General features: G+C 51.7%; 1 protein-coding gene across 29 annotated transcripts in view; it reads right to left on the bottom strand.

Moving 5' to 3' along the window:
• The window catches only part of NTRK3 (neurotrophic receptor tyrosine kinase 3), a 387,811-nt gene extending 385,765 nt beyond the window's left edge, over positions 1-2,046 (bottom strand). For 15 of the 29 annotated variants that reach the window (XM_015453348.4, XM_073996654.1, XM_045395950.3 and 12 more), the window contains exons 1-2: positions 1,951-2,046; positions 1,206-1,792 (exon numbers count right to left, since the gene is read on the bottom strand). In XM_015453348.4, coding sequence (XP_015308834.2) covers positions 1,206-1,453 — 248 coding nt within the window. In that variant the 5' untranslated portion in view covers positions 1,454-1,792; positions 1,951-2,046. Of the gene's footprint in view, positions 1-1,205 lie in introns of all 29 variants that reach the window. The other 14 variants (XM_073996656.1, XM_073996653.1, XM_073996651.1 and 11 more) reach the window with 1 other exon arrangement.
• Between the last annotated feature and the right edge of the window lie 20,593 nt (positions 2,047-22,639).

The following is a 22,639-nucleotide window of genomic DNA, read 5'->3' on the forward strand; positions in this document are numbered from 1 at the left end:
CAAGGGGTAAAGAGCCACCCAAACGCCTTCCTCCAGACCTTGGCCAACTCCTCAGCACAAACCCTTCTCAGCTGCCTATCCACTGCTGGGGGTCCTCAAGGGCTGGAAGCCTTGGGGGAAAAGAGGTGAGAATTATCCTCTGAGCAATTCCAGTAAGGTCCACATCCTTCTCCAGGGTGATAGATTAGGAGGGGGTCACCTGGCCGAGGTCAACGAAAGAAAAGAGCAGACTCTCCAGTCCGCAACCCTCGATCTGTCCTCTCCTTTGCTTCTGCTCCCATCCCCACCAAAGAAAAATAACAAGGAGAAAAGAGCAGGCCACCACTGGTCTCCCTCGGACGGGGCAGAACCAAGCAAAAGCCAGCCAGAGTTGAATGTTTGAAATGAACCGATCCGCACGACCATACAAGAAACCCCCCTCCCCAAAACACACGCCCTCTCCTCTCCCTGCGCCATCCTGACTCGGAATTATCCGGAGCAGTTATCAAAGCCCAAACTGAGAAAGGATCTGTAGGCGCCCAGATGCAGATGAGGGTGGCAAAGGGGGTGTCTCGGAAATGCCCAAAATGGGGCTGGAGAGGGCGGGCTGCAGGAGGGGAAGGGAAGAGGTAGGCGTCCATGACGGCCTCCACACGTCCAAAGTCTCCCCGCGAGCAGCCAGCTCCCAACTTGTTTACTTGTCAGCATGTTTTGCTGTTTCCAAATGGAAATAGTTAAACACCTCGGCTGGATCGCGAGCAGTCCCTATCTGTCACCTTCCCTGCCGGCTAAGCGCCGCCGCCGCCGCCGCCGCTGCTGCCGCCTCTGCCAGAGAATCGAACCACGTCTACTTTATTTCACTTGAGCGTGGCCAAACTGTTGCTATTTAGTGGGGGGCAAAAAAAACCAATTTGCAACCTCGAAACGAGAAAGCAGCTGGTGGGGGGGCGGGTGGGAGCTGGGCCCCGCGTGCCCTCGGCGGCCGGGGTCCTCTCCCGGGAGAGGCACACACACGCATCGCCGGATCGCGCCTCATCAGGGCCGGAGTCACCTGGAATGCGCAGCCCGAGAGCATCTCCCGAGCTACAGCGAGCCTGACGCGCGCCCAGCGGGTGGCGGGCAGCGGCGAGCTGGGGCGGGTGGAGGGCCGGCTCCCGGCCGCGGGCGGGCAAGAGGGAGACGTGGAGCGCGGGGGAGGCAGGATGGGGAGCGGCCGCCTGACTTACATGGAAGTGATATTCCTTGAGATGTCCGTGATGTTGATGCTGGCGTTCCCATTGCTGTTCCCTGAATCCTGCCCTTCCAGGAGGGGGAAGAGGTTCCCATCGTCCGGCCGCCGGCAATTGATCTCAGTCTTGCTGCAGACACAATTTGCAGGGCAAGCCAGCACCGAGCCCACATAGTCCAGCCAGACGCTTCCCAGCAAGAAAATCCGCCAGAAACTACACTTGGCTGGGCAAAGAGAGACATCCATCTCCGATCGCTGCTTCTAAAAAAGAGGAGGAGGAGAGGAGAGGGGGGTGGGGTGGGGGGAGTGGGGAGATCGGGGGGGGAAGGAAACAAAGACGGCGAGGGAGGGGGGAAGGGGGAGGGGGGGCTTCTGCCTTTGAAACGCCGAGCGATCAGATGCAAAATCCTTCAGCGTCTGAAACCATCGCGGCCGCCGCCGCCGCCGCCGCCGCCGCCGCCGCCGGGTGGGAGCCGCGAGGAGCGCCTAGTGGCGCGGTCTGCCGGGCATGGTGGCCGGCTCGGCGATCGCTGACTCGCCGGGTCCGGGGACTCTGGAAGCTAGGCGCGCTCTCCGACTCCGAGACTTTGCAGGGTTGCAACAGACGGTGGGGAGGCAAAAAAAAAAAAAAAAAAAGGAAAAGGAAAAAATGGTGCTAAAGTCACCAAGTCCCACCTACTGGGCAGAATTAAAACGGACACACCACACACCTGCAAAACACACACACTCACACATACACACACCAGGAGCCCGAGGAAAGGAGGAGAAGGAAGGTGCAGTAGGAGCTGCAGCAGCCGCCGTGAATGGCTCGCCGCGCGGCTGCAGAAATGTACAAGTGCTCCGAGCCTTACGAAACGCACGGGTTATCGGAGCGTCTTCCTCGGCTCCCTCCCTCCCTTTCTCCCTCCCTCCTCCCCTCCCTCTTCGTGGCCTCCTCCCCCCGCCCCCCGCCCGGGCTGGGAGCGGCAGGAGAGCGGAATCTCCCCCTCCCTCCCCTCCCCACACCCGTCTCTCTCCCCGCTCGTCCTCTCCCTCCTCCCCACCCACCCACCCACCCACTCGCCGGCTCGCGGCTCTAGCCAGCACCGCCACCCGCAGCCGCGCGGCAGCCCGCCCGCCCGCTCCACGCCTCGCAGCGCGGCGCCGGCTAGCCGCAGCCCGGGGGAAACCGAGACCGAAGGGAAAAAGTTGCAGTTGAGATTGCGAGGGTCGGGGCTGGGGAGGGAGAGTTGGCGAGCTGGCTGCGCGACACGGAAAGGCGCTCTCCTTTCCACTTTTTGGCCCTCGCGCTGCCCGGTTTTGCTGCAATCCGGACCGCGGTAGGAAGTGAGATGAACGTGGCGGAGGTGATCGGGGAGTGCTCCCAAGCCTGGGTGGAGGGCGCTCCCAAGCCTGGGTGGGGGGCGCAGGCTCACGGACGGCGACGGGGGGGCCGGAGCGCACAGACACCCCAGAGAAGCACGCAGAGCCAGGGACCGGGACCGCAGACGCGCAGTCCTTGGTCTGAATGACACTCATTTCCTTAATCTTAAGAGTCTGGGGCGCTGGTCTCGGCTGGGAGGGGACTGCGAGACATGGCACGCTAGGTGCCCCCCGTGCCCGCTGCGCCTTCTTGGAGGTGGGTTTTGCATTCGGCCTTGTGCAAGCAGGGATTGGGGAAGGAAGAAACAAGGGTCGAAAGGGCTGCGCTGGAGAGCCGAGGTGGCCCCGGGCGAGCCTTGTGTGCGAGAGAAACGGCCGGGGGAAATTGAGATGCAAGGGGCATATTTTGGCAAGCGCCACGCCAGCACCGTCAGAGGCCGGCTTCTCGGGCTCAGCTCTCGGGTGCGCTGAGCTGGCTGCCGGGTGAGGGGGCGGGCGGGCTGCTTTCTCCGGATTCGGGGGCGCAGAACCTCCTCCTTCCCTCCCACACAAGCACCCCTTCCTGGTAGGGACGCAAAGCAGGTGCAGCTTTCGACGCGAGCTCAGATCTCATCCGGTAAAGAAGTGGGGGGGGGGTCCCCGCTTTTGCACTGGTAGGGATTTTTTTCTTAATAAAACATAAAGATGCCAAGTGTGAGCTGTTTGCTGAAAAAGAAAAAAAAAAAAACGAGCGTTCGCTGTGGGAAAGGAAAAGAAAGGGTTAGGGGAGTCTGAGCAGGCAGACACACTACAGCATTCACACGCAGAAGAAAGCAGGGTTCTCCTTCCCGAGCTTGGATGAGGGCAGGCGAGGAAGCAAAATACATTGAATTCAACTGCATCCAGTATCTGAAAGGAGTCTCCCCCGCCCCCCTGTGGATTCCGATGCAGGTCATGCAACTTGCAGGCAAGATGGGGGAAGGGGTATGCCGGTGTCACCGGCGCAACCACAGACAGGCCGGGCGCCTTCGGGTGGCACTGTCGCTTGGAGTAAAAACTTGGACGAAAAAAAAGGAAGAAAAGAACATGCCTATAAAAGGCAGTTTTCCCGACTTCCCGTCACATTCCACCTTCCCTTGGCCTCAGGGAGATTTTTACCTCTGTCGCCATTATGGCCTTGTCCCCAGACTGGCATTTTGCCCTCCCACCAGCAGGAGGGGACAGAGTGTGAAGACCTCCTTGGACTCTCAAACCACTTGCTACTGGCCCTAGGCCAATCATTGGTGTCCTTAGGCCACTGGGAATTTCCCTGTCACTTCAAGTGCCATTCTGGAATTGGCTTTAGAATATCTGAGAGTCAGGGAAACTGAGGTGTAGTCAGATACTCACGCTTGGCCTCTTTTGGGAGGTGGCAGGTGGCAGCAGAGAAACACAGCCTCTCTCAGACCACTGCTGGGCAGGGAACGCCAAGTGGATTCAGCCCAGCATCAGTGCTCCAGCCTGGAACTGAAGTGGTTGTGTCCAAAACATGCCTAGCCCACTTTTTTGAGAGAGAGAGAGGATTTTTAACATGTCAACCAGAGAAGATGAGACATCCGTAAGTCAGAACAACAACAACGAACCTTTAAAAACCCCTCTGGATTTGGTAAAAATGCGGGTTCTGGTGCAAGGGGCCCTGATGGGCAAAACGTCCTTCATCCTGACAGTAAAATGGGATTAAGATGGGGTGCTACACTTATGCTCGCACTCTGGGCCTGAGCAGGAAGCGGCAGCTGAAAAAGAGGGAAGCTCTTTGGAAAGCAGGTGACGCGTGAACACATAGAGGGGACAACGCACATGGAGGCCTACTGGAGGGTAGAAGGTGGGAGGAGGGAGAGGATCAGGAAAAATAACTCATGGATACCAGGCTTAATACCTGGGTGATGAAATAATCTGTACCACAAACCCCATGACACATGTCTCCCTATATAGCAAAGCTGCACATCCTGCACGTGTACCCCTGAACTTAACGGTTAAAAAAAAAAAAAAAAGCAAGTGATGGACTAGGTGTGGGGAAGAGCAGAATTTCATTTCTAACCACAGGCAAGTGACTTAAGCTTTCTGGGACTCAGCTTTCCCATCTGTAAGGGAATTAAGATCAGATCCTCAAAACCTAAAGTGTGCTTTCTGTCTAGCAGCATCCATGTCACCTGGAAGCTTACAAGAAATGCAGCCTCTGAGAACTCACCACAGACCTCCTAAACCAGAATGTCCATTAGAACAAGCTCCCAGGTGATTCATAAGCACATTGCAGCCCCGTAGTCGTCCCTCCCAGCTTGAAGATTCTCTGATTCTACATGGATCTGGGCCAAAGGGACTGTTGAGGAAAAAAAAAAAAAAAAAAGGTGGGGGTGATGGGGATGGGTTTTCAGAATAATATTCAGTTAGGGTGAAGTTAGGGTGAAATAAACTGGGTGTCTCAGGGACAGGGGCCTTGTCAGAAACAGACCTTTGAAGTTTCATTGCAAGCTTAAGAAGGTAAGAATGACCTGCTCACGCGCTGCTCACAGAAATCATAGTGCAGGGTCGATAATAGTGCAAACTCAGAGTTTGGTAGTTCTTAACCTCTGCAGTAGGCAAGATTTAAATGAGGGAGCGGGAGAAAGACTCCAGCGTAGACACCCTCCCCTCAGTAAGAGTCCAGAGCATCTGCAGTGTCTTACCTCTTGGTAAGAATGTCCTGGTTGACAAGGAAGAATGCCTGTCTCATGGTGGGGTCCTGGAGAGATCATGACCAAGCTCAGCATCCAGCCAACCGGGTGTCACCCCCCAACCTCCTCATCTCCTTTGCTACCAGCTGGAGTCTTAGAAAGGAGGAAACTCACCCATGTGCCACTTGCTAATCAATAAGAGGCAGGAATAGGCAAAGTTTTTGTTTTGTTTTGTTTTGTTTTGTTTTTTGAACAGAAAGTAAAGCTTTAGAAACCCTTTACAGGTGAGCAGACATCTCCCAGCACCAAGGGTTTGGAGAAGGCAGAAATCTTCCCAAGATTCCAATGTGGTCTTTCACCAGACAGGTCAGAGTGGGGGCCATTTGCTGGAGCACAGTGGCCCAACTCCCCTGACACCTAGAGAAACTGAACACGTGTCTTTCTTAAAAGGCATGTTCCAGGTGTGCAGGCACCTGAGGTTAATATCAACTGTTTATGGGAGATTTCCAGCAGCCCACATTCCCCTCCACCTAGCAAGGGAGGAAGGGAGTGGAAACTCAGAGTGGACCCCTGCCAGTCTATTGGTCACCTGTCTGCCTTTCTAACCCAGCCACATCCCTTTTTCCAAAGGACCCACACTCCTGAGTCAGTGGTCACATTACTGGGATGTAGGCCAGATCCCAGGCAGGTGCGTGAATTCTGGTGTCATTCTGAATCCAAGAGCTGTGCTGCACAACTTTCAAGTTTGAGCAGAAATAGGACCTACTTCTGTAAGTCTCAGCTGGTTGAGAAACTGTGAATACTGGGTGATGACTGGGGAGTACAGTGGGCTATAAAGGGAAGACTAGGTCCTGAAGGACTTGCTGTTCTAAAGAGCTATCTGGAGCTGGCAGATCTGGGCTTGGGCTAGAGAAGGAGTTCTGTTTCTTGGGTGGCCCAAGGATAAGATATGAGGGAAAGAGACAGGTCTGGGCCTGGTTGGAGGCTGGGGATGTATAATGCTACCCAGAAGCTCTGGGTCCAAGGAAAGAATTTTGACCACACATGGAAGATGAAAGCCCACCCATGAAAGGGGACCATCAAGCACCAAAGTGGTCCAGGAAAGCAGAAGAATCCAACCACGAGAGGGCCAGCTCAAGGCTCCCACTCAAGTCCCAATATCTTGGACAAACACCTGCCAGGAGGTTTTGCTGGTGGTGGCAGTGGGTTGGGGAAAGATGGGGAACACTTTCATCCCACTTCTATCCATTAAAGAAGATTCCTTGAGGTACTGCTAGATTCTTCTGCCCTGCCAGTGTATGGAGGAGGTTCAGGGGTCCCCACCAGTGATGCTGCCCAGGTGACCCTGCGCTATTATTCTACTTAACCTGAATGCCAGATTCATAGAGTATCTGGGCTGGAACAGGCCTCCAGGTCATCCAGTGAAACTTCTATTATGCAGACATTTCCTCAACAGCATCCTCAGGTGCCCAGTCTGTCCTGCTTGAACACCTTCAGTGGCAGGAAGCTCATTACCAGCCACTCCAGAGCCTTCGACTCTGTTCTCAGACAGCTCCATTCCTTGGGTATCCTTGACTTTGACATAGTGAAGCTAGCCCCCTAAAGCTGCCACCTTCGTGCTGGTGCTACCACCTAGACCCTCAGGGAAAAATCTCACCTCTTTTCTGCAAGCCATCTAGGAGGCTACTCACTGCCCCTCTCTTCTCTGAGCAAAGCCTCAGTTCCTTCCCTACACCTCAAAAGCACAGCTTTCTGATATTTCCCCACTATAGTTGTTGGAAATCCATTCGAGTTTGTCAAAATGGTCAGTTTAAATAAAGCATGGCTCCAAATCACACAGGCTTCAGGTGCTCTGACCTTGGGGACCCAGGGAGTAAGCAGCTATAATGGGACTAAAATGGTGTCATGTAGGGTTTACTACCCACTAGTATCTGAACCCTAGCAAGGCACTTAAGTCTCTCTGCCTCGGTTTTCCCTTCTGCAAAATAGGATCTAACTCACAAGGTTGTCATGAGATAACACAGTAAGGCACTTTGAACAGTGCCTGGTGCACAGAAGCATTGTATGTCAACTTCATTATGCCACTTTTGAGGTTTCCAGAGGGCTTTACCACCCAGCAGGGAGGCCCCAGAAGCCTTTGTCCACTAACAGCCAAACACAATGCTGCCATGAAACTCATCCCACACATGTTGCAGCCCCCCTGGCAAGTTAGTGCAATGGGTCAGGTGCAGCCACCATCCACAGATGCTCTCTGGCTCCAGCCCTAGACCCCAAAGTGGTGTGCTGCCAGAGAGGGTTCAGCAAATCTCGGGTCCCTGGGGAAGAAAGTACAGGGCGCAGACCCAGGTAAATCTCCCCTGAGATGCAACTCCTCAGCCCCGGAGCCCTCATCGCCGGTTCTCTTTCCTTTGAGTTACTCCTTCTGGGCTTTTGTGCCTTCCATGGGAAGGCAGCCCCTGCTGAGTCACCACTGGCTGTAAGCAGTTGAGCTGGGCTGGGAATTTAATGCTGCATGTCCTAGGTCCTGCACAGGCAGTGGCTCGCAGGGCCTCCCTGGCCTCTGAGTGTCCTGGTGGGGGCCCTGCAGGAGCAGATGCTGGAGCCCTTCCTTAGACAGCAGGATCCAGGGCAGGCAGCTGGCTTCCTGCCAGCAGGTGAACACTGCCAGAAGGTTAGGGCAACCAGGGAAGAGGGACTCCCATTCCATGAGCCAACTTCCCCCAAGGTATAAAATCAGAAGTCAAGAGTCAGGACTCACACTTTTAGGAAGCCAGAAACCTGCAGGTGGTTGACAGAGGCTAGTGCAGCACCACTGACAGGGACTGGGGGGAATGGAGAGGCAGGAGGATTGAACCTCCACACCCACCCTCCACGATAGACATAGCCTTCACGTGCCTTCCTACATGAGCTCTCTTGAAGTAACTTACATTGTGCCTTCCTCTGCACAATACCCAGCCATTTGCCTATTTACTGATGAGAGAGCAGCCAGGGATCATCTCAGAGGGCAGCCAGGGATAATGGCCTTCATTTGGCAGATGAAGGAACTACGATTGATAGGGTGGGACAGAGAAGTCTGGGCACCTTCCTGACTCGCAAGAGGATATTCCTCCTGTTACCAGGTTTTAAAATGTAACTTCCTTGAGGGCATAGACCTTGCCTATTTCATCTACTGATTTGCCAGCCCCTTAAACAGCACTGAGAACACAGAGGGGCTCTCTAGGTGGTTGTTGAATGAATGACTGCCCTCAGCACATCTTGCCTTTTTGTACCATTCCACATACATGGAAGTAAGTGTTCAGTGTCTGCCTCCCCCTGGGCTGCAGCACCAAGAGGGCCAGGACCTGTCAGTGTTGTTTACTACATACTCCCCAGGGCCTACATTGGTGCTGGCCCAAAAATAGACACCACGTGTTTTGGGGAAAGATTAAATGAATTCTTTTGCTGCCTGAAACCCCATGTGTGTCCACAAGAGAAGTTTGGGACTTAACAGAAGTGAGGTGCTTTGAGCTGACCACCTCCTGTATCCCCAGAATTATACGTGCTGCCACACACTTCTATCCAACAAGACAAATATCAAGGGGTTTCTAGAAGCAGAAAGATTAGTAGCTCCTGTTTTCAAGAGAAGGTTGGGAACAGCAATGTCCGAACACCTGGGCCTTTGGCAGCCTCCTTCCACTGAGTCTAGGGCAGAGCCCAGGTCCAGCAGCCCTCTTACTGTGGCCTCTGCCTTGCAGAAAGCTAAAGCCTTCTTCTGGGTTAGACATTCCCCCTTCATCCCTCCCCATCTCCTAGGGCCCCCACTGTATCCTGTTGCCCTTCTTAGTCAACCCAGCCCACTCCTGCTCTGCTCCCAGGCGGCTCCCGCCTCTGCCTCACCACCTCCCACAGTTGCCCTTCTCTCCACCTGCTCCTCACCAAAGCAGCCCATGCCACACCTTCCCGCTGCCCTGATCCTGAGCCTCTGGCTCAGATTATAGGACTATGGCTTTCAGACCCATCTTTGTACTAATGCATTCATTTAGCATCAAACCATATTGGGCTGCATCACCTTGGGCATGCTACCGCCCTTCTCTTATCCTCCACTTCCTTCTCTGACACGTGGGAACCAACGATCTCAAGCACCAAGTAAGATAATGCAACTGAAAACACCTTGTGGACATTAACACTGCACGAACGACAGCCACTGGTTTCTTCTAACAGTAGCAGATACCAGGACCTTTGCACACTTGATTAGCACTTCACCTCTGACCTGTCTGCATTTATCAACAACCAGATGATCTCAGAGTTGAGGAAAGCCAAGACAACAGCTTCCATTTACACCACGCATTACACTCTCACCTCCAAGGGGCAGTTTTATAAAGCGTGAATTTTAGCCCCAGGCAAATTCAGTTCAAACCCCAGCTCCAGGACCTTCTAGTTAGTGACCTGGACTTATCATTTCACCTAACTGAGCTTCATCCTCCTCTCATGAAGGGCATTGCTCATGGATATTTCCCTTGCAATGCAGTTTGGAGAAGGCATTCATAAAATGGGCATAATGTGCCTAGCCCAGGATTTCACATATAGGAGTTCTCCCTTCCCTTCTTTTTTCTTTCTACTATTCTTCCTTAGGGGGCCCACTCCATATCAGATGGTTCAGCCTCCCTATTAGGGTGCTCACAACTCCACCTTCCTTGCTTGTTAGAAACTATCCTGGCTTCTGTTTCTTTAAACAGAACAGAACTCCAGGAGCATAGAGGGCTGAAGAGGTGATGTCCCAAAGTCCTCAGGCCCAGAGAGGAGGAGATCAGATACTTGCCAGTTACCTGGGACTCAAAACAAGAAATTACCAGATCGGCTCCAATTTCTTCTGGCACTGATTACTGAGAACAGCACACACACACACACATTTAAGTATGTATCAAGAGCAAATGGAAAACCAAAAAAAAAAAAAAAAAGAGTTGTCTTATTTGCTGAGACACCAATGTGGGAATTTGGGGGAAGCGTTGTGTTGTGGGGAAGGGCATGGGAAGCCATGCTCGCCTTTGGAACTAAGAGACAGTTCCCTCCCACAGACTTTCTGCTGTGTCCTCCACCCCCTCCCCAGCCCACAGCACCAGCTGCACTGCCTGGGAACTGAGGGAACAAAAAGCCCAGCCCAGGGAGTTCCGGGATGGGGGTGGGACAGGGAATGAAGGTGGCAGTGGGGGAAGGTACAAACCAGCCCTGACCAAAGCTCAGGTCAGATGCTCAAAGCTGTGGGGTGAATGTGAGGTGTGGGGAAGGGGTCGCAGAAACTCAGCCTGGAAGCATACCTGGAAGGCACCATGAGTTCATCCAGCTTCTGGAAGCCAGATGACCCTCAAAGCCCTGTGGACACTTGGAGTTCCCCTTGAACACCCTCTTCCTAGTGTCAAGTTCTAGAACTTCCCTCCAAGAAAGACAGCCCAGGAGTCCAACCCCGTGGATGGATGGCAGTGACATTTTCTCACTGTGCATATGCCTTGTGACAGAACTCTCCCCAGTGTTTCCCAGTGACAAGCCCCAAACTCCCCTTGCCCAGCCTCATGCTGGAACGAACAAGGAGATATCCACAGAACTGTGGTCTGAAGGATCTAACCTCTTTCCAGAAGAGTTTATGGTTGCCCTGGAGCTCAGTGTCCCTGATGGATTTAAATGTAGCAAAAGCCATCCAGAGGCCACACCCATGTACCAAAAGGGAAGCGTCCCCTGGGCCAAAGAAAGCCATCTCCTACGATCCTGGGGCCCCAGAGATGAAGATGGGCAGGATGATGGTGATGATGATGATGATAATAATTTCAACCACAACGTATTGATTGTTTTCTGTGTGTGACATTTTTCTGTAGCCTTTATATGTGTCATTTCATTGAATCCTCACAAATACCTGGTTTTACAGTTGAGAAACAGAATCAGAGAGGTTAAATCACTCGTTCAAGATCACCCAGCTGGTACGTGGAATGAACCAGATTTTAAACCCAGGTCTTCCTAAACACAGCATGGAACCAGGTACCACTTTTTACACTAAATTGCCCTACTGAGGCAACTAGGAAAGGGGAGGCTGCCACCTCTGCAGGGGACTTGGTGGGGGGCAGTTCTGCCCCTCTGCATCCCCACACCCCTTTGCCAGGGTTTCCCTGGTTGTGAGAGGGAAGGAAGGAGGGAGCACCCCAGCTGTGACCATCCAAGCCCTCATTAGCCATAGCCCTAGACCATCCTGGGCTAGGGCTAATGAGGGCTTCAGCAGGGAGCACAATATTTAGTCTGTGACCTATCCTGTGGCCAGGTTTTACCTAACACTCAAGTAACCCCTTCCCAAGAGATCAATGGGCCAACTTTCTCCTGAAAAGGACAGGGATTCTAGAGTTAGGTCCTTGGCACAGTGGACACAATGAATGTCCTACCCAAGCATCTGTAATCAACAAATCAATAATTAAGGGAGGATGCACATTAGCCTTTGAACAGGTTCCAGAGAGAGTTTATTTCTGATCTTACACGAGGTGAACAAGTGTGTGTTCCAAGCCTGGGGAAGGCTGTAGGCAGTGACAGAGATGAGGAGTGGGCTCAGGGGTGGGTGTGTGGACTCACCACCTGTGGACCCCAGGGGCATGTGCTGAGGGTGGCAGGAGCCTCCAGCCTGCGAGGGGGTCTGCAGGGGCTGGACAGTTCAGGTGAGCACGGGGAGCAGGTAGAGGGTGGCAGGTGAGCTTTATTTGTGGGTGGGGTGGAGTGTGGGTGAGGGGCATTCCCAGTGGGCTGGGTGTGCACATGTGGATGCAGGTCGGAGAGAAAGGCAGGAGCCAGAGGAGTGTGTGGGGAGGTTGTGTGTGTGGTGAGGGCAACTGCAGGGACTGGGGGCAAAAGAAGCTGCTTAATAAAGGATGCTGATGGCAGGATCCGCATTCCCTTGTGCCAGATTGAATTAGAAGCCATGCTTTTAATCTGTAAACTCTCTGATGCAAAGATGACAGAATAGAACTTTGTAAATATCACCCCACTTCCTGACCTCCACTATTCTGGCCCTCCCCGCCCTCATGGACTGGCCACAGAAGCCAGCTCACTTTCCTTTCAACTTCCAAGTCCGCTGGAAGTTTCCAGTCCCGGGATTTTAGGAAGAAGAAAGAAGATACTAGACTCTAGTATCTAGCTCCCTGCTGAGTTCAATTTATCATTAACCCCAACTCCCTCACACACATGCCAAAAATAATAGCAATAATAATATCACAGATTTTGTAATTATAAAATCATAACCTTTGAAAAGGTCTTAGAGATTAACCATTCCTGTGTTCCTCACATTTTCCCAACCAGACTTGGAGGAAAGTGAGCAGGGTGGGAGGGGATGAGGGGGAAGTGGGTGGAAGATTTGTGCCATGTTTACGATTCCTGTGCGTTTGAAGACACTCGGGTATTGTCACAGTCACAAAAGCCTTATGGAAACTTACCAATTTGGGAAACACCACATTTAGTACAATCCCCTGTCCCTGCTATTTTATAGGTAGACAAATTAGGCCCAAGATAACTAAGTTATGTACCCGAAGCCACATAGCTAGTTAGGACTACAGTCAAAGGCTTCTACTCTGAGGCATCCATTCTGCCCATTCAAAAAAAAGAAAAAAAGAAAAACAAGTAACAGATTCTGGCTAGAGGTCTGAGAACCTCATGTCCCAAACACTGCCGGCCCCTCCTGGACCACATACCTCTCTCTCAAGAGGAAAGCTACCGGCCGGGCGCGGTGGCTCAAGCCTGTAATCCCAGCACTTTGGGAGGCCGAGACGGGCGGATCACTAGGTCAGGAGATCGAGACCATCCTGGCTAACACGGTGAAACCCCGTCTCTATTAAGAAATACAAAAAAAACTAGCCGGGCGAGGTGGCGGGCGCCTGTAGTCCCAGCTACTCGGGAGGCTGAGGCCGGAGAATGGCGTGAACCCGGGAGGCGGAGCTTGCAGTGAGCTGAGATCCGGCCACTGCACTCCAGCCTGGGTGACAGAGAGAGACTCCGTCTCAAAAAAAAAAAAAAAAAAAAAAAAAAAAAAAAAAAAAAAAGAGGAAAGCTACCTTTTTTTTTTTTCCAGCACAACAGCATTTTATGATAGATTTTTATGACATCAGCTCTTTAAGCATCTCTCTCCAAGGAACAGAAAATTCTCCAACAACCTCACCCAGGCCTTACAACAGTCCCCCAGAATCCAGCAGAGTTCAGAAATTTTGGGCGTTTATTGGATTCCTATTTTTCCTGCCTTGTTTCCAAAATGGATTTACAGGTAAATATAATGACCTCTCCATTGTACAGGTAGGAATAACATAGGAATGTGACTTTCTCAGGGTCATATGATACATTTTGGCCAGTGAAGTAGATGAGACCGCCTATTGTATCATCTAAAGGAGATCAGGGTTTAGCCACATGGCCTTGCTGAATGACTCTATCAGCTTCTGCTCAGTTGCCTTCCCTTGCCTGAAGTAGGAGAGAGTGAAATGGGGTTAAACTGGGGTGATTGGGGCTGAATGGGCGAAGGCTCTGAGTGCCTCCTGCTGAGCTCAGGCCCACAGGCTTGAAAAGCTTCTAAAAATACCAAGCATGTTTCTTGCAGGGGGGCTGATTTAGCTGACCTTTCCTAAAGAGGGCCAATTTCCCTGCTTCTGAACTGAGGCAGGATGGGAATATCCTCTCAGTCCCTGCATCCCTTACTCCAGATGGATCCAGTGGAAATGAAGAAAAAAAAAGCTCTACAGCATCCCAGAGCATTTAACAAGGGCAAGCCATGGGCAAGGCAAGAGACATCGAGTTGGTCATTAGATTGGTCTCTGGTCTCAAGTAGCTCATGGTCTGTCGGCTCTGCTAGGGAAAACGGCAGAATATCACCTGTGACATGTGGCAAATAGCAGGGGCCTGGTATCAGTGGGCAGTAAGCACATAGAGAAGTTCATTTTCTTTTTTTTTTTTTTCTCTCTCTCTGTCACCTAGGCTGGAGTATAGTGGCACCATCTCAGCTCACTGCAACTTCTGTCTCCCGGGTTCAAGCGATTCTCCTGTCTCAGCCTGCTGAGTAGCTGGGATTACAGGTGTCTGTGGCCACACCCAGCTAATTTTTGTATTTTTAGTACAGACGGGGTTTCACAATGTTGGCCAGGCCAGTCTCAAACTCCTGACCTCAAGTGACTCACCTGCCTCAGCCTCCCAAAGTGCTCAGATTACAGGCATGAGCCACTGTGCCCAGCCGAGAGGTTCATTTTCATTGGGGAGAGTCAGAGGGGCTACAGCTCTCTTCTTATATTCATTTTCATTCATATATTTGTTTACTTTCATTGATTGTTTGTTTGTTGGGTGCCTGTTCTGTGTTTATGAGAACCTGTGGCAGCTGCCTTGAGATTAAGACCCAGATAACTAAGTCTGATCCTGCTGGGCCTCATTTTCCTCATCTGTAAAATGACCATGTTTAAACTGGAGCCCTTCAAAAACTCCTCCCATTGGGGCCCAAGCTTTCTACGTCCTGGCTGCAGTTGAGGGCTCTATTGCCCAAGTCCTGAGGTTCTCTGCTACCTCTCATTCTCTTCACTGATTTTCTGAGAGCTACTTTTGCTTCTGGCACCCTCCAGTCCCCTAGAAGCAGAAGGATAAGGAGCAACCACCCTTGTTGAAGTCTCTGCCTGAGGCTCCTGGCAGAAGGTTTTCCCTCTTCCATTCCTGGCACAGACAGCCCCTGGCAAGCGTTAGTCTCATCCTGGCAGCCTGGCATTTCAGAGAGAAGATTCTAGTCCCCACTTGCCTGACAGCTCGTGGTTTCTGACCCAGGACTGATGTGCAGGAAGGACAGACCCACATGGGAGTGGCAGCGCATGCTGGCCCTTCCTCCTGCAGCTCTGGGGTCTGAACTGACCCTCTCAGCCCCAGCCCATCACCCTCCCTGGCTTTAGGGAGCTGATCTTCCGTAGACAGGGCTGGAGCCTGGTGAGGGCAGGACAACTGCCCACCCAAGGATGGAAATGAATGCTGACAGCTCCTGATTTATGCCCTTGTTATCCTGTAAGGAAGACAGCAAGGCAATTTAAAAGGCCAGCAGCTTTGGGAAGCCCAACAAGGAGCCCTACAGCACCTGGAGCTGCCCACTGGCTCCCCAGCCAAAGCTAGCTAGCTGCTTCCTGGAAAGGCCAAGATACCCTCCTCCCATCCCCAACCTGAAAGGGAGAAGAGGCAAAAGGAAGCACGTCCCTAAGTGCCCATGAGAGTCAGGTGTCAGTGGACTCCTCCCCACCCAGTGGCATCTCTCTCATCATCCATCTTTTGCAGGTAAAGAATCGGACATTTAAAGAGGTTAAGCCTCATACCTGAAGTTACAGTGGGGAGACCAGGAGCAAACTTGGATCTGTCTGACCTCAAAGCACTGCTTCTAAGCAGCCACGGAGCAGTGGGATCCAGAGCAGGGATGGGGAGGAGGGGCTCTGTTGCTTCCAGCTTGGGAATGAAGTGGAGCCAATGGCCAGAGCCTCTCTAAGACTGGATCAAGCCTCTCTAGGGTTGGGTCAAGGCTCCCTAGGGCTGGGTCAAACCTTCCTGCTCCAGGCATGAAAAGAAAGGAAAAGGCTGCTCCAGGTGGGGGAAGGCTGGTCCAGCTCCTTGTTAAAGAATAAACAGCAAGAGGTGGAAGTCACAGGGGGACTAACATTTTGTCAAAAGATGGCTGGGTTTCTGGCTGTCTCCTGCTTTCCAACTTTCCTTGGGTCCCCACTGCCTACAGGTCTCCACTTTAAGCTCCACCACCCAGCATCCAGCACTGCCCAGGATCCAGCTCTTCTTCCTACTTCAGCTGCTCTGCCACCAGACTGCCCCTTGTGCCCAGCACCTGGGCTCCAGCCCACTTCCAATCTCACCTTTTCCCACTGTTACCCATCTCTACATTTTGGCTCTTCAGCTCCTGCCTGTCAAAACTCTGCCTAGCTTTCAAAGCCCAGGCATCTCACACCCTTAACAAGCCCCCAAATTTCTCCAAGCAACTTTGCCTCCTGTATGTTCAGAAGGGGGCAGCTCAGCAACTATTGCAGCATCATTCAGAGCCTTCCATTGGTCTTCCATCCATCAGAGATGGCCACGCAGACTTCTGCCTCTATCCTGAACTCTAGGTTCCTTGAAACCAGGGTCATGTATTTACACAGAGTCGGGTACCTAACAGGCATTCCATCAATGTGTGTTTATCTAGTATACATTGAATTAAACTAGAAAATAGAAAATCAAACCAGAAAATAATGCTTTCTATTCTTTTCCTTCCCCTACTTTCCATTCCCAGTGTTTCCCAGTGACAAGCCCCACACTCCCCTTGCAGGATATTTCTTTGGTTCCCAGGAAGAAAATGTGCCAACTGAGCAGTGTGGTCTTTGGACAGAGTTTTAAACTGAAGGCAGGCAAGGCTAAGTCCACTGTCAGATTGTGTGGCATTGGGGTTTCTGCTTCTATGGAAGGCCCTTCTTTAAATGGGCTTGAAGGGGTTGCAGCAATGTGGGATCCCATCCATGGTCATTGGGAAACTGGCCTTATGTTCCTTCAGGGCCTTTGCTCAACTTGAAAGGAAGTGAAAACATCCGAGAATGGCACCAGTCAATACGATGACTTCCTTGCCCTAGGAAAAGTCATGCACTGAGCCCAAATACCTTTGTTTATCCTGGGAGACCGGAGAGAACAAGACCCAGGCACCTAGAGGCCACATGGGCACCTGGGTCTGCAGCAACGAAGGGAACGAAGGCTGCTGTCCCTCTGCAGGCTGAGCCTGAGCACACAGCTGCTTCTCCTGTTCCTCCTCTGTCCAGCAGTGGACAGCCCAAAGCATCAGGCTCCCCATGTGAGATGAGCAGGGAGAAAATGCCAGGTTAATTTCAAGATTCATTAGAAATTCCAGGGGGAAATGAACAGTTGCCAAGTGAGAAAGGAAAGGGCAAGCCCATTCCAAGTGAGAGGAGATGTGCCCTTTGCTGTGGTGCCCCAGAGGGATGACAAAGAGTGCTCAGATGAAGGGACAGAGCATCAGTCCTCAACGGCTGCCCCAAGCCATCCTTCTGCGAATCTTTAACTGAGGGCTGACAGCAGGACAGCCACGTGGCAGAGGAAGATAAATGAATGGGGATTCCAGCTAAGGTAACCAACTGGTCTTGGCTTGCCCAGATCATTTCTAGGTTTTAGCATTCGAAGTCCCACATCCTAGGAATCTCCTTCACCCAGGGCAAATGGGGAAGGTCATCCCCCTAATTCCAGAAAGTGGCTGTTGAAGGTGCTTCATGCTACAGTATTCGAGGCGAGGAGGGTGGCTCTGAGAAATGGTCCACGGAAAGGATACCTGCCGTACCTGCCAAAGGATACCTGGTTAATGCCAGGTTAATTTCAAGATTCATTAGAAGTTCCACGGGGAAATGAGCAGTTGCCAAGTGAGAAAGGAAAAGACAAACCCATTCCAACTGAGGTGAGATGTGCCCTTCGCTATGGAGCTCCAGGGTGGATGACAAACAGTGCTGAGATGAAGGAATGGAGCATCCTGGGCTTGCAAATCCCTGGGGGAACTCACCCTCTTCAAACATGTTGAGTCTGCTCACTGGGTCACCTGAACACAAGTAGAGTCATTTCAACATTAATGAATCTTGAAATTAACCCAGCAAGTGCCCATGCTGACGCTCTGGGAGGTCATCTGACTTACCCAAGATCTCACAGCTAGGATTTGAACCCCAAGTCTTTGCAGAGGAGGGGGCAAGAGGAGAGCAGCAGAAGCCTTTGAGTCTGAGCTGCCCCATCTCTGGGAGCCATGAGCACATCAGCTCTGCTACTCCTGGTTCTCATCCAGAGACTCAAAAGGAGCCAGCTGAATCCACAGCCCCAGGCTCAGCAAGGGGCTTGAGTGTGGCACCACAGGGCCAACAGAAGAGGCAGAGCTGTGAGGCCACAGACCCTTAGAGCTGCTTGACATTATGGCTAAGCAGTCCCTGAGGAAGCTTAGAGATGCAGAGAGATAGAGAGAGACTTGCTCTTGGTCTCAGAGGCCCAAAAGGAAACACAGGGGCTTCAAACTCAACCCCCATCCTGGGCTTGCAAATTCCCAGGGGAACTCATCTGCTGCAAACATGTCAAGTCTGCTCACCAAGTCATCTCAACACAAGAAGAGTCACTCTTTTGAGTCTTGTGTGCCCCATGCCTTATTTTCTCTGGGGTAATGAGCTCCGGTTCCTTCAATGGTTGCTCTTATGAGCTGGTTTTGAGTCTCCGTCTTGCCCGGCTTGTTCCCTCAGTGTTTGCTTCAGTATATCATATCTATTAAAAGATAGCCCTTCTGGCTCTTCTTAGTTGGGAGATAGCAATAAGGATTGGAAAGAGACAAAGGGGGAAGGAACAGGGGGTTTCAACATGAACTGATGTTCACTGAATCCTTATAAAGTTCCCTAGAACTGAATGGAACCTTCCAAGAGTGGTTGACCAGAGCCGACCACAGCTCAGACCCTTATTCGAAACACTCTTGCAACACTAATTTATTGTTGTGGCTCTCCCATTCCATGGCTAACTCGTATCAATAAGAAGCACTAGAGTCATCATAACTCTGAAGCCACGCCTCCTAAATCCAGTTGGCTTTTGGGGCAGAACTTTACTTTTATCCCTGTTACATGGTGCCTTGTTGACTCATCCTTGTCTGTAGAGCTCTTTAGGGATCCTAAAAATTACCTACCACTCCCAATTTCATGTCAGCTGCACATCTGATTAGCCTGCATTATTCTCAATAAAAATGCACATTCTTCAGAGTTTGAGTCTTAGGCAGGGAAGAATCATTTTAGAGGAACAAATGCCTCCCCCATCCCCCCGCCAACCAGGTTACTTCAATGCTTGTTCATTTCCCTGCCTAGATAACATCCCCTCCCTCTGCACACTGAGCCCAGCAGCCCAAGTCCTGCCTAGCAGAGCTTCTTCTTTATCTTCTGACTGGTCAACCCCAAAAGTCCAACCATTTTCCCAGGCTCTGCATGCCTGGAAGCTAAGTCTAAAGTCCCAGAGCTCCAGTGCCCAGGCTATATGTCATTGCTCTTCTTTGTAGATATGGGAAGATTTCTTTGCAGACATGAGGAAGTTTCTTGACTTAGAAAGATGTACCTGGTTCACTGTGAGCATGCAGTGAATGTTCATCAAATGAAGGATAAGAAGCACCTTCCATATATATGTGTGAAGTTCTGAATTCGGCATTGGCCGAATTGGCCTCAAGAGGGCTTCAAGGTTCATCCTTTCCATTGGGCCATCCCTAAAATCCCTAAGCAGAGGGACTACCTCTGTACTTACAGATCTCCAAACAGAAAGATAGCACATTCTCTTTACAGCCAGTAGAAACTACTGAGCTCATCCCTCCATTGACTCATTCACTTGCTAACTCATTTATTGAGCATACGCTATGCGCCTGGCCTTGAGTAGGCACTGGGGATACAGAAGTGATTATAAAATGACCTCCAGGAGTTGACAGTCTACTGAGGAAGGCAGTCATGGAAACAGTGTTTCTGTCATGTATAATGTGCCCCCAGTGTGGTGAAGCATTAATAAAACTTGTCATGAGCGCCCAAAGGCAAGGGCCCACCCATGCTTCGAAGACACGATATTTGAGCAAAGGTGGAAACAAGTGCCTGTAATCCAGTTCCTCCAGTCTCCTTGGGGAGGAAAAGGTAAGGTAGGTTCTCTTTTCAACCTGTCTCCAATTCCTAGTGGGGAACCAACTATAAGGGCCACAAGCCTGAGTGAAGAGAAACTACTGCGTTCTTCCATCCCCTCCAGTGTCCTGAATCAGTGTGCAAGTCTGTGTTTCCTTACATGTCTCCCAAAAGAGCAGCGTGGTAAGCTGAGCCCTTTGCTGTGAGGGCTGCAGTTTGCACATTCAAGGCCCCAGCTGGGCCTCAGCTGGCATCTAGCACCACCTACTGGCCACAGGAGGAAAAGCAAAGGTCCAGCTGCCACCTCTCCCGCTAGGGCTCCTGCAGTCATGCCTTGCCTCGATGCCACACCCCTTCACACCCTGATTATCACCCTGGTGCCTCATCTCTCCACCCAAGGGCAGAGGGCAAACTTCAAAGGTGACACAGACACTCTGAAGGAAACAAGAGGCCACAAAGCCAGCTGGAGCAGGCAGACACAGGGACAGAATCTGTGCCCTGGAGCCTGAGGGACAGGCTGAGAGGGCGGAGCAGGACAGAGCCTGAGAAAGAGGTAGAAAAGGGACAGCAGCACAGTGAATGAGAGTCAGAACCAAGCAGTTGAGACACGGAAGCTGCTGGAGGGTTCTATGGAATCTTCCTGGAGAAGGACCTGAGGTCCCAGAAAGGAGTCATGTTCTGGCCACTGCAGGTCAGGTGCTGAGGCTGCCCTCATCCTAGACAATGTCGCCCTTCTTGTACCCAGGTGCTCCTGGGCAGCTCCTCCCAGCCCTCTGACCTCCATGAGCTGCATTTACCCGGCACTGCAGCTGGAGCCAGGACACACCCTTCTTGGTGCCCAGCTCAGCTCTGGCTCCTCTTAGTCGGGAGACAGCCATGAATATTGGAAAGAGACAAAGGGAGAAGGAAAAGAGGTGAGGGCTTCAGCATGAGCTGATATTAAATGAATCACATATAGCGTTCCTGATGTAAGATTAAATTGCAGTTAAGCATCCTTCAATTTTGAATCACTGGCTCAAGGATTTCTGCTTAAAAGTTAGCTTCCTGGGCACTGGCACAAGCTGACATCCCTGATAGTCCACGCTCCCTCCTTTTTCAGGGGCTACAAAGAGGAGCCCATGGAGAAGCACATGGAGCTTCAGGTAAAAGTTTGGGCTTTGGAATCATACACACCAACTGTTGACTTGGGTGAGTCACTTAACATCTCTGAGCCTTGCGCTTCTCTGAAAAATAAGGAAGGCAAAACCACCTCATCGAACTGTTGTAAAGAGTAAGCACACAAACCACTTAGCACAGTACCTGGAAGATAAGCTCAATAAATATTGGCTAGGAAAAAAGGAAAACCAAGACCTTGACGGCTTTGTCGCTGAGCACCCTGCATCCCCTTGCTTGGAAGAAGTTCTAAGGCATGGCTCAGCAGCCTCCCCCAGCCAGCTCCCAGCCTCCGTGGGTGGGGGAGGAAAGGTGGGGGCAGGGGCCTGTTCTCACCCAGAGAAGATTGCTCTTGGGGTGGGTGATGACTGTGCACCCCACCCACTAGGGAAGGCGCTCAGTGAGTGAACGGAAAAAGCCAGCACCCCTCTCTGCAGCATTCATTATTCAGAACTTCCCACAGCCTGATGCCTGCTATGGGGGTGTGTGAGGAACACCAGCCAAGGCCAGTTTTGCCTTCTCTGCCGGAGAGGTGGACAGCAAGACTAGTGCAGAGACCCAGAAGGAAGTTGGGTCCATCTTCCAAAGCCCTGGCTCTCCAAAGCTCCAGGCGACGGGGGTGGCAGGCATTAGAAGGGGAGATGGGGCTTTCCGAGGGTTCAGCCCGAAATTAGTGCTTCTCAAACTTCACTGTGCATGAAAACCACCTGGAGGGCTTGTTAAAACACAAATTGCTGGGCCCCATCCCTAGACATGCTGACCCAGAAGGTCTGAGGGGAGGCCCCAGATTCTGCATTTCCAACAGTTCCCAGGTGCTACTGCTGCTGCTACTGCTGCTGTGGGATTATGTAAATTTAAGTCAATAAAAATTATATTAAATTAGAATTTAAGTACAGTTGCTTGGTTGCACTGGCCACATTTCAGGGACTCAGTAGACACATGTGGCTAGCGGGTCCACATTGGGCAGTGCAAATAGAGAACACTTCTATAGTTGTGGAAAGTCCTATCAAACAGCACTGCTCTAGAAAGTCTATCCAGAATGATGGGTTTATCAAGGGCGATGGGCTAGGAATGAAAGAGAGTCTAATGGAAAGCCCCAGGGCTGTTGAGGCTTTGTGGGAGCTTGAAGAACCTGCAGGGGGGTAGAACAGGCCCCTTGAAGACTCTCTGGAAGGATCAGGGTGTGGCAGCCCCAGCTCCTTGCTGACCACGAGAGAGAAACACGAGGCACCATGGGAACACAGAGGAGGGGTATTTTTAAAAACCAGCCCGGGGGAGTCAGTGGAGTTGAGACATAAGCTGGAATCTGAGGGAAAGACGAGTAGGGAACGAGGCCTCCAGTATTTTTTGCTCAACTGCGATCCACTCGCCCACAGGCCTGCAAGTATCCTTGTCACTCAGGACGTGAGCAAGCGGTTGGGTTTTGTTGTGTGGGGCAGGGGCAGCCGTGAAGGACAGAGCCTGTGCCAAGGAAGGAGCCTGAATAATGTGATGTCTGCTCCGAGGAGAAGCATACATCCGAGTTCTGAACAGATGGCCCAGCAAAAGGGGTTAAGTAAAGAGATCGCTGCGAGGAGTCTTGTCACTTGCATTTGAGC

This window comes from Macaca fascicularis, chromosome 7 (genome assembly GCF_037993035.2).
Source record: "Macaca fascicularis isolate 582-1 chromosome 7, T2T-MFA8v1.1".
NCBI lineage: Eukaryota > Metazoa > Chordata > Mammalia > Primates > Cercopithecidae > Macaca > Macaca fascicularis.